Source organism: Cryptotermes secundus, unplaced genomic scaffold, assembly GCF_002891405.2.
Source record: "Cryptotermes secundus unplaced genomic scaffold, Csec_1.0 scaffold1044, whole genome shotgun sequence".
Classification (NCBI taxonomy): domain Eukaryota; kingdom Metazoa; phylum Arthropoda; class Insecta; order Blattodea; family Kalotermitidae; genus Cryptotermes; species Cryptotermes secundus.
This window is the reverse complement of record NW_019738363.1, coordinates 2,023,147-2,033,972: the sequence shown is the minus strand read 5'-3', so window position 1 is coordinate 2,033,972 and position 10,826 is coordinate 2,023,147. Positions and strand designations below refer to the sequence as shown.

General features: G+C 43.0%; 1 protein-coding gene across 1 annotated transcript; it reads right to left on the bottom strand.

The window, feature by feature from the left end:
* Positions 1-276: 276 nt before the first annotated feature.
* On the bottom strand, positions 277-10,512 carry LOC111870969 (facilitated trehalose transporter Tret1). Its single transcript, XM_023863659.2, has 6 exons — positions 10,063-10,512; positions 6,910-7,268; positions 4,739-5,011; positions 3,149-3,457; positions 1,334-1,442; positions 277-1,087 (listed from the first exon to the last, which is right to left on the bottom strand). Exons 1-6 carry the CDS (start codon positions 10,121-10,123, stop codon positions 819-821), a joined length of 1,380 nt encoding a protein of 459 aa, XP_023719427.1. The 5' UTR covers positions 10,124-10,512; the 3' UTR covers positions 277-818.
* Positions 10,513-10,826: the final 314 nt, after the last annotated feature.

Sequence of the window (10,826 nt, the reverse complement as noted above, 5' to 3'; positions counted from 1 at the left end):
CCAGTACTTGTCGACAAACGCTTTAGTCCATTCAAAGCCATCTCGCCGTCATGCAGATGAATCACATCAAACGCGCATTTAAGTCAGGCTAATTGAAATACACGTCCCGCCGGGATTAATAACGCGTACAGTTCGTCTACGTCTCGTTCTCCGTCATCCAAGTCTGTCCCTGCGTCTCCTGGATCCACATCAGGCCCTAAGTGGCCGCAGGTTTACTGCCTCTCTATACTTTTATGTAATTACAAGTAAAATCATTGCACATTTTACTTATATATTGCTCTATATTATAGGTCTTTACATTATATACATGTTTATTACATATAAAATAATGTACTTAATGTACGATTTCAGGGATTTTCAATGGAAATTCCAACCATAAGCGATTTTGGGTTTGCGCGCCATTTTTAGATCTTAATCTCTTCCCCCCCGTAAGATGCTACTCCGCCATACATAGAGATGGATATTTACATGATTTTAACAATTATTTACAATGATGCGAAATGATGTACTGTGTGGTGCAACATTCACGACACATACACTTTACTTCATTTTACATAATTTAAATAATTAAATAGTTTTATATATTAAATTTTAACAGGTAGTAAGTTGGTTTAAGTATTAAACTTTTCGGACATACAGCCTTCAGGATCCACGTACAACTACAATACGCAAATCGTCATATACACCCGATGGTAGCCCTGTGTGGCCGAAACACGTTGAATGGTATTTGTGAACTCTGTTAGCGTCCATTAATGAGCTGCAAACTGCCCGTGCACCGTGGCATATCACAGGATCCTAATGATCACCCCACAGTTACGTCATCTGTTGAGAATCATCTGAATCTGTTGAAGAGACTTCCCTTTGGTTTCCGGGAGTAGCAGATATACGAAGACACCGGAACAGGCAGTAAGAGCGGCGAAAATCCAAAAGGTGTAGTGATTCCCCAGCTCGGTCGCCATGTTGCTGTAGAACTTGGTGATGAAGAAGCCGATGAACCAGCAGAAAGAGGCGCTTAAGGCTGAACCGTTACTCTTCACGTTTGAAGCAAACAGCTCGCCAACAACAGCCCACGTAAGCGAACCAAAACCTGTAACACGAGGTTGTTTATAGCGCTCGTTGGGAATTCAGCGGGAGGCCTCACTCTTCTGGACTGGCAGCGGTCAGAGTTAAATATTATTAAGAAATTTTAATGTAAATCTTATGCGCAGAATTTTATATAAGTACATTTAATGTTTGTCTATTACACTAAGCAATATAGACGTTTTAGTTAATGTGACGATTTTCAGAGCTTCCGAGAATATCTCGCAAGTGGCAAAAATTGAATCTGGCTTACCAAAAGAGTAGACAATGATGTAGAAAACTAGGGACAGGACTGGCAACCAGCGTATACCAGACACGTCTGTACCGTTGTTCAGCAAGTAGAAGTAAGCACCTAGAACACACTGAAACAAAACAGTTGCTGTCAGGTTTTTGGGAGGGGGAGGGGACGAAATAGCGCCTTTGTGGCAGGTGGTAGGTTCACACATAATTACCACAGCCCTGCAGCCCTACAGAATGGAACAGTGACGCGCTTACGTCACTGAATTTACATTGGAGATATCGTAGGTTGTTGAACAAAGTTCAGTCGACTGAAGCGGGTTTGTAGCTTCGACCTTCAAATTCGATCAGTCTGAAAAAAGACAGCAAAAACAAATATTAGCTGAAAACCCGAAAGAAAAGAGGCCACTTGGAAAATATAGAAGTAGATGCGAGGATAACGTTAAAATGTATCTAAAAGAATAGGTTTCTATGTTGCGAATTGCATTAATTTGCTGAAGGCAGTAGCCAGTGGCTGGCAAGTGGCCTTCGGGTTCCATGGAAGTCGGAGAAGTTAGTGACCGTCAGTTTCTCACTAAGGATTCTCCTCCTTGTGGTTATGTTTTAAAGACAGATGCTGTGGAGCAGTGGGGTGTGAACCGGTGTGCCGCGGCGCTCTGGTTTTCCATGAGTCTTTCGAGAGAAGAGTGTTTACATGGAATAAAATACGGAAACAGAAAAGTGAATAATTCTTAATATCGCATCACTGTCTGTGTCTGAGCATTACTCTTGTATTTTAGCAGTTAGTTAAACAATAAAAATAAACATATTTTATTAAATTAATTTTTTGCGTTATGAAATTATATCTTCTGGTATATAACTGCGAGTCGTCTGTTGAAAGTCAACCGACGTTTCGGAGGAACTTGTCTTCTTCGTATTCAATGTCGTAGCTTGCAATTTGCTGCACTCTTCTTTCTTGCTTGGCTTATTATTTATATAAATAACTTCTTATTTCTGTTTTCGATTGCTATATACGTTTTTAAAATAAATGACACTACTTAAAAAGATGTGTAAATCTATTGTGACATACGAGTATATGCTGGACTGTGGAGCCAGAGAAACAGCCGTTGTTAGCAAACGGCTCTGAAACAACACTCGTTTCTAGACAACAGCCGCGAAACAAACAACGGAACAGCGGCCGTAATTAGGCAACGCCTGCATCATACACACACGCAACAATAGAAGAGCTGTGTTTTCAGTTGGTCCGTGCCGAGGGGCTATAAACGGCACGACGTTTACAGCGTAATTCAAAGCACATTCTTAAGCATCAGACCTATAATCTCGTCAGTGAAGATGTTACATAAGGATTATGACCGCAAGTGTTCGGTTAAAAAAATTTCTGGTCGTGAGTCTAAGGGGATTTGGCGCCAAGAGGAACTGATTGCCAGTAAACCGCCAGCCGTAAAGTAACTTTGAGCTTAGTTCATTTGTGAGACGGTGGCCAGCCGGGGATTGCGTGAGCGAGGAAATCTGAAGAATTTTCTTCGTTAAAAGCCGTTACCGGAAAACGGCTAGTAAAGACGCTGCAGCTGGAACAGACTTATTGTGTGATAAGTATGGAGATCTGCGATGGCGCTACAATTAAATGCAGTCACGAGTGGCGTGTTTAAGTGGCCAGTAAGACCAATATCGAAACCAAAACCCCGTCGAGAGTGACACTCATACACGTGACGTATGTTCCTGCTGTGTCACGTAGCAAAATAACAAGAATATTGCAAGTGTGCCGCAGAGTTGAGCACTGCTCTCGCTAGATATACGCGCAAACTGACGCGGAAAGAAGCTTGTCCCTTACCAATCCAATTATCATTCCGACTGCCGAGGCGAGGAGAAGCAGCCTCCTTCCCAATCGCTCGACGACTAGGGGCGTGATTCCGGAAGAGAGAAGCATGACGACGCCAATTATGATGGTAGACTCCGCCCCTCCGAGGGAGCCCGCGCTGGAAGTGAAGATGCTCTGACTGTAGAAGAGGACCGCGTTGATGCCGCAGAACTGCTGGGCTGTGACGAGTCCGAGAGACAGGTACAGCGCCTTCGTGTTGCCCTTCGTCGCTATCAGATCACTCAGCTTCGATTTGTTCCTCATCTCTTCTTCGACAGCCGCCTGGAACGATAATAATGTTGGAACTCTCACTGACTGGATACCCTGAGCTACCAACTTATTTCTTCTGAATATTTAATATGGATGCTCGCATAATTTTCATTTCATGCATCTTTATTGGAGTCCGTCGTAACAAAACAACATAATGGTCTAGGTTAAAATTACCTTAGCTACATGTTTCGGTATTTACTAATGGTTTTCGAGTTTCGGGTGCTTACGTTGCTCCCAATAAGTCGCTAGTCCTTTTGTAGAAATAAACCATTCTTTCTACATGTCCAAACATTACAGCATTCAGTTTTCTGTCCTCTGCAAATAATTTTGTTGTGAAACTTTTACATTTAATTTTGAGACTGGTGTGGCAGTGTTGTGGAGGTTCTTGACTGGGACACCGTCTATTATGATTTTACTCAGCCTCTCCAGGCAAATGCTGGGACACTACCTCAATTAACCCTTCATCGCTTCTTTCTAAACGGTTTCTAATTAACCTTTATGGTATGCACCCTGTTGTATGCTATTTACGAAAAGATACAACTTGGGACAATCGCACAACAAATAATCACTTACTTACTTACTCATGGAGCTGAGCCCTTCTTGAGGACAAGCCAAATCTGCAGCTACTCAAGAATTTCCCAGCATTTTATGGAACCCGAAGGTTCATTACCGTGTTCACAAGAACCCTCCGCTGGTCCCTATCCTGAGCCAGATCATTCCAATCCACGCCATCCCATCCTCTTTCTCTAAGATCTATTTTAATATAGTCCGTCTACCTACTCCTTGGTCTTTCCAGTGGTCTCTTTCCTTGTGGCTTTCCCAATATCCTATACGCATTTCTCTTCTCCCCCATTCGTGCCACATGTCCTACCAACCTCATCCTCCTTGACTTGATTCTAATTATACTTGGAGAAATGTACAAGTAATGAAGCTCCTCATTATGCAGTTTTCTCCAACCTCCTGTGACTTCATCTCTCTTTGGTCCAAGTATTCTGCTCAACACCCTGTTCTCAAACACCCTCAGTCTGTGTTCCTCCCTTAATGTCAGAGACCTATATTTTGTTTGTTTTTTATTATTTTCTTTGCGATTGTCCCAAATTATTTCATTTCGTAATTTATAATTAATCCTTAATCTGTATCATCCTGCCATTTGATGATACGTACGTGGATGAAACTACTGACGTCAAAAAACACCCTCCCCCCCACACACATATTCAGTTTCACGGATAAAATCCGAAAGTTAACTTACTTGTAATTGAGCGTTCTTTCTCTCAGCGCGAGAGAGAGCCTCACCTCTATGACGTCCAGTTCCTCCTGCACTTCTGCCCGGCTCTGGCCTCTAAGCCACTGCAACGCTCTGGCGGCCTCCTCGCGCCTCCCCCTAGCCAGTAGGTAGTACGGAGACTCGGGGAAGAGGACGAAGGAGACGGCGAACATGACGGGCACACAGCCCGACACTATAGCGAGGTGTGTGTACGTCACGTATGGGCCCACACAGTACTCGAACAGGTAGCCAGTGACGACCAGCAGCTGAAGGAACGAACCCAGGGCCCCTCGAATACGGCTCTGTAACCATTCCTCAAACTTTACCTTCTGTTTTGAATTGTTTCATTTTGGTCCGTTACACTATTAATCACCAATTGTCAATAGATTTTCCGTCAAGTGCAACAATATAATAATAATATTAATATTAATAATAATAATAATAACAACAATAATAATAATAATAATAATAATAATACCTAACTCTACACGGTGCAAATATCCTAGACGATAATCTGTTTCTTGATTTAAATTATTTCGTGAAATCCATAGGCTCTTTATACGACGCTTTAATTGACACTGTTATGAACACGAAGTCCATCTTTACCGTACGATCTATCAGTTAAGCTCATAGTGAGCCACATTAGTCCATCTCACAATCTCACAAACATTTTAATATTGTAACCACATTTAATGCTTTATATTCCGAAATTCTCTCCCTGTTAACTAAAACCATGGGACAGTCCTCACTGAGAGATTTATAGGCGTTCAGCTAGTCAAGAACTTGCACGACTGTTGTGAAACCCTGTTCAGGAGAGACCGACCGCTGCTGAAACATATCTTCAGTATTAAAGTGCACAAGTATTGTTTCTTCTGTCCATCTACGCTATAGAAATCGTTTTGTTCAGTTTCAATAACAATAGCTGAGGTAGTGTGAACTGCTTACTTATCATCATAAAAATGGAAAGCTGGTATTTGCGAGATTAACGCACAGATTCCTTGGAGGAGCTGATGTGGGCAGTAGCTACATAACAACTATGTAGAGCATAGTGTTCCTGAGAAGCTGGAAGTCACAAGATTTAGGCACTAACTCCATGGAGTAGGATTCTTGCTGAGAAGCTGGAAGTCACAAGATTTAGGCACTAACTCCATGGAGTAGGATTCTTGTTGAGAAGCTGGAAGTCACAAGATTTAGGCACTAACTCCATGGAGTAGGATTCTTGTTGAGAAGCTGGAAGTCACAAGATTTAGGCACTAACTCCATGGAGTAGGATTCTTGTTGAGAAGCTGGAAGTCACAAGATTTAGGCACTAACTCCATGGAGTAGGATTCTTGTTGAGAAGCTGGAAGTCACAAGATTTAGGCACTAACTCCATGGAGTAGGATTCTTGTTGAGAAGCTGGAAGTCACAAGATTTAGGCACTAACTCCATGGAGTAGGATTCTTGTTGAGAAGCTGGAAGTCACAAGATTTAGGCACTAACTCCATGGAGTAGGATTCTTGTTGAGAAGCTGGAAGTCACAAGATTTAGGCACTAACTCCATGGAGTAGGATTCTTGTTGAGAAGCTGGAAGTCACAAGATTTAGGCACTAACTCCATGGAGTAGGATTCTTGTTGAGAAGCTGGAAGTCACAAGATTTAGGCACTAACTCCATGGAGTAGGATTCTTGTTGAGAAGCTGGAAGTCACAAGATTTAGGCACTAACTCCATGGAGTAGGATTCTTGTTGAGAAGCTGGAAGTCACAAGATTTAGGCACTAACTCCATGGAGTAGGATTCTTATTGAGAAGCTGGCAGTCACAAGATTTAGGCACTAACTCCGTGGAGTAGGATTCTTGTTGAGAAGCTGATGGAAAATTTGGACTTTGACTAACTCCATGGAGTATGATCCTTATTGAGAGAATAATAGTCACAAGATTTAGGCACTTAGTAGTTATTATACTCTCTCTAAAATCCCTTACTTTGCGTCACTATCAGTATCAACATTGTGTGTAGTCATAAATGTGTATGTTGGTATTAAATTGTGCAACCTATAGTCAGAGATCCCTAGGAGCTCCTTACCGGAGATGGCGTTGAACACACAGGGATTTTACTTCCGTGAGGGTGCCTACTCAGGGTATTTCGTGACCTGTAAGAAGTTTCAGACAGAGTTTCACTGAATTGTGAGACGGTCTGGAGCACGACAACCGTCCCTACTCACCTCCGCAATCTCCCCGACGTACATGGGTGCGACTGCATAGACCATGCCGACGGCGATGCCGAGTATGAACCTGGCCACATAGATGAGCACAAGGGTGTCCACGAAGATGAGCATGATCCAGCTGACGAGGGCCGGGCACACAGTGAACAGAAGTGTCCACTTACGGCCGATCCTATCGGCCAGTAGACCCACAAGGATAGGTCCAATTACTGATCCTGCTGGAGTCAGCGAACCGATCCATGACGTTTCTTCTGAAGACAGGACGATCCAGCCCTCATTGTCTTCTCCGGCTTCCAGTTTCGGCTGAGCCGGCGAGGTCCAGCCCAGAGCAGCGCCTGCTGTCACTGTAGCCAAGTTCGCTGTTCACAGTAAACATATCGATACTCGTTTCAGATCGACTGTACCCGCGATAGGCATATTGTCACGTGTCTGGGGTCCCGTGACGAATAATAACGGGTTCTAGATTGGATAATTAGATTGATTGGCACTTCTATTACAATCATTCTTAATTAGAATTAATTATAACAGCTCACAGTCAATTACTGTCTAAGACTTGCTCCATTCCTTACTGGACTACGACTGCCTCCTCTTCTGCTGTTACTGACTTAGTTCTGATTTACGAATCGGTCACTTAAAAATCTCCCAAGGTCGAATGACGAACGAAGTATCACTGCAGAATTAACTGAACTGAACTCTCGAATCAATTACTTGTCTCCTTTTATAACTTCGTGACGAACCGAATCTAGATCACTATCCCAGACAGTTCCTTTGTTATATTATGTGTTTATCCGTTGCTACGAAACGTGCCTAGAGACTTCCTATATTTGTAGCAAGCCGTTGTATAGGAACTGTTCCTCGTCTTCCTTTGCAGAGGGAACGTGGGTTAATTTCGTAGCGAACCGTTGTGTAGCAATGGACTATTGCGGTTTTTAGGCGTCAGGTCACAATATCCTTATAACAGCTAGGCCTTGATATTATAGTTGGGTTATTTAAGCGGCAGCAGGATTCTAGCCTGAACGTGCAGACCGCGCTCTTAGACATGGCCTCAGGGTTGTGCATGGCATAATTTAGTGTTGCAGTGGTTGCCGCTGCGCCTTGGCAGGGAGGCAGGGAGGGATGACGCTCGTACGCAGTTCTGGCACACGACTATGCTTGACTCCACGCTTGACATGTAATGCGTGTTCCATTACGTAAACTTCCCTTATTACGCAGCTCAGCCCCTGTAGAATAATATGAATTGTAATGACCGTCCAGTATAATGAACAGGCTGGTCTATAGGTTGGAGGTGCTCTGTTCGCATCTCGGCCGGGACACCGGCTATGTTTACTGAGGTTTTCCGTTATTTCCTTTACATCCTTCAGGAAAATTAAGGTTCTGTCGATTCCTTCCAAATCCCTTCAGTTTCATCAGTCATCCTATCTTTCGACAGTGCAGTACTTAATACGGAAAGAGTACCGTAAAGTAAATACCACACGAAAAGAATGTCTACGAAGAAAATTAGAAACTTGGCTCAGTTAGATTCGCCTTAAACAGTTCCTCCTTCTCCACTTCTGAACGGGACAGCTTTACTCAGACATGTGGTTTATAGGATGCTGATGGGAAAGCCAGAAAGAAAGAGACGACTGGGAAGACCAAGGCGCAGGTGGGTGAACAGTATTAAAATAGATCTTAAATAGAATGGGATGGTATGGATTGGATCGATCTGGCTCAGGATAAGGACCAGTGGAGGGCTCTTGTGAACACGGTAATGAGCCTTCGGGTTCCATAAAATATTGGGAAATTCTTGAGTAGCTGCAGAATTGGCGGCTCCTCCAGAAGGGCTCAGCTCCATGCATAAGTAAGTCACTGTCGACATTTAAGTATTGTACGCATTGGTGTTTCTATCTCTACCTCTTTCAGTTTATCTTATTTAATTATTTGATTTGTTTGCTAATCTCTATCTGGAAATTCTTTGGCAATCTTATCTCAGTTTTTTTTATATTCCTTGTTATTGTGTGTTGGGATTAGTGCATAAATTTCATTGTCACGCCTAATGGAAGAAAAATATGAAAATGAACCTCAGAGACATACAAGGTGGTTCTAAATTATTGTCGGGATTTCAAACCGGAAAAAAATAAAACTGCTTACGGAATATGAAATTGTAATTCAAAAAGTTTTGTTGCTTATAGAATCAATACTGCAGAATGCTAATCAACTTCAACATGCTCACCTTTCGTGGGAGGTAAGGTTTAAAAATTATCGGCAGCGGAACCCCCAATAATAATTTAGAATCAACTTGTACTTTCCTGGAGCATAAAGTACATTGATGTACAGACGGATTTGACATCGTGTAGTCTGATAATAAGTATACTAACGTTTCGGAGGAACATACTGCCTTCATTATCAGGGTCGAAGTGTAGGCCAAGAAACCAGCTCCCGGGGCTCCTTTCCAGACCAGTTTCTGAACAATATTTCGCTTTTCTGGATGCTTGTTCTTTGCATGGCTTTCTCCTTGACCCTGAAGACAGGCAGTACACCCCTCTGAAACGTCCGTAAGATTCTACCAGACTACACAGAGTCTCATTCCAAACGACAGTAAACTTTACAGTCATCGCTGTGAGAATATCAGCTCCAACATTGACTGTCCCTGTTCGTTATACGACGCTTCCTGTGTCTAACCCTACCTACCGTCGAATGTTAGGGTAGTTGATGAATAATGGATTTGGAAAGATTTGGATGGAATTATTCGTGACCTAAAAGGGTACTATCCTGAAAGGATCGTGGAAGTACTGAGGAAATCCATGAAAAATCTCAAGATAGCCGTCGTCCCCGCCAATATTGGAACTGAACACCTGCCCAACGCGAACCTAGAGCAGTTCTCTCGTCCTATCCTGCGTGGCTCTTTTCCTAGACTAGAAAATATCACCGCTGGATTTCTCACAACGGTTACTAGATCGAGTGCTGTTGTGCGTTGTAACTCCCAGCTATTTGGAGAAACCCCTACGTTTCGGAAGTAAATATTGTCTCCATATTCAGGGCAGAACACTAAGTCAGGCAAGAAATCAGCTTATTGCAGGCTTCTGGTGTTTTCTCGCGTGGCTTTCCTTTCGATCTTGAAGACAGAGGTGACATTTCCACCGAAACGTTGGGTTCTATTCTAGAATAAGACCTTACCTGCTGTTGCTGCGAGGTACTGAGGGAATACCGACGCGGGTTCCTTGCTCCTTCCCGACATGCTGAACTTGCGGCGTGCTCGGCCGGGACGTTAGCATCGCCTGTGTAGCTCAGTACCAGCTGAACATAATCAGCTATCTCTCTGCTTTATTCATGATGTTTACATGATCATGATTGAGCGCTTAACATCGGAATTCTTCTTACTGATAAATATCTGTTAGACAATGGGAATTTACTCCAAGGCCAGAATAAACGTCACCAATTATAATGTATTACTTTTATTCTTGCGCTACTGTAGCTCAGTAGGTATTGAGCGTTGGCTACGCGCTGAACAACTGAAGAATCATGATTCGGTTCCAGGATGGCTAAGAGATATCTCTCTTCTCCTCAGCGTCCACACAGGGTCTGTGTCCCTCCTGGCCACTTTGTAGTGCGTGCCGAAGGCTCTTTCCCCAGAGGCAAAGCGGAAGGGGCTTGAAGCTGACCATTCAGTGTTGAGGGTAAGAATGCTTTAAGTCTACCTCACTCCCCATCCATTCTTACGGCACAGCGGAATATTACTTTCACGTTACTTTTGTGCACATGGGAAAGAATCCCCGCCAATTGAGATAATAGCGATTAGTTGAAGGTAATAACGCAAGGACGCACGGTTCATGTAACGTAAAATAAAACGGACCTTTTAAAGTAACTCCGATATATTGATTAGAACTTTAGATATTAAATTTTGTCATCATGTCAGAGATTATATATTGAATTTTGAGCAA

What these genes read in the sequence shown, in the direction of transcription:
- LOC111870969 (XM_023863659.2), bottom strand. Translation starts at nt 10,123, where the DNA reads ATGTCGGGAAGGAGCAAGGAACCCGCGTCGGTATTCCCTCAGTACCTC. An exon ending in AGGAACTGGACGTCATAGAG is followed by an intron (nt 3,458 to 4,738) that starts GTGAGGCTCTCT and finishes TTATCGTTCCAG; the next exon opens with GCGGCTGTCGAAGAAGAGAT. An exon ending in CATCATTGTCTACTCTTTTG is followed by an intron (nt 1,088 to 1,333) that starts GTAAGCCAGATT and finishes CTCGTGTTACAG; the next exon opens with GTTTTGGTTCGCTTACGTGG.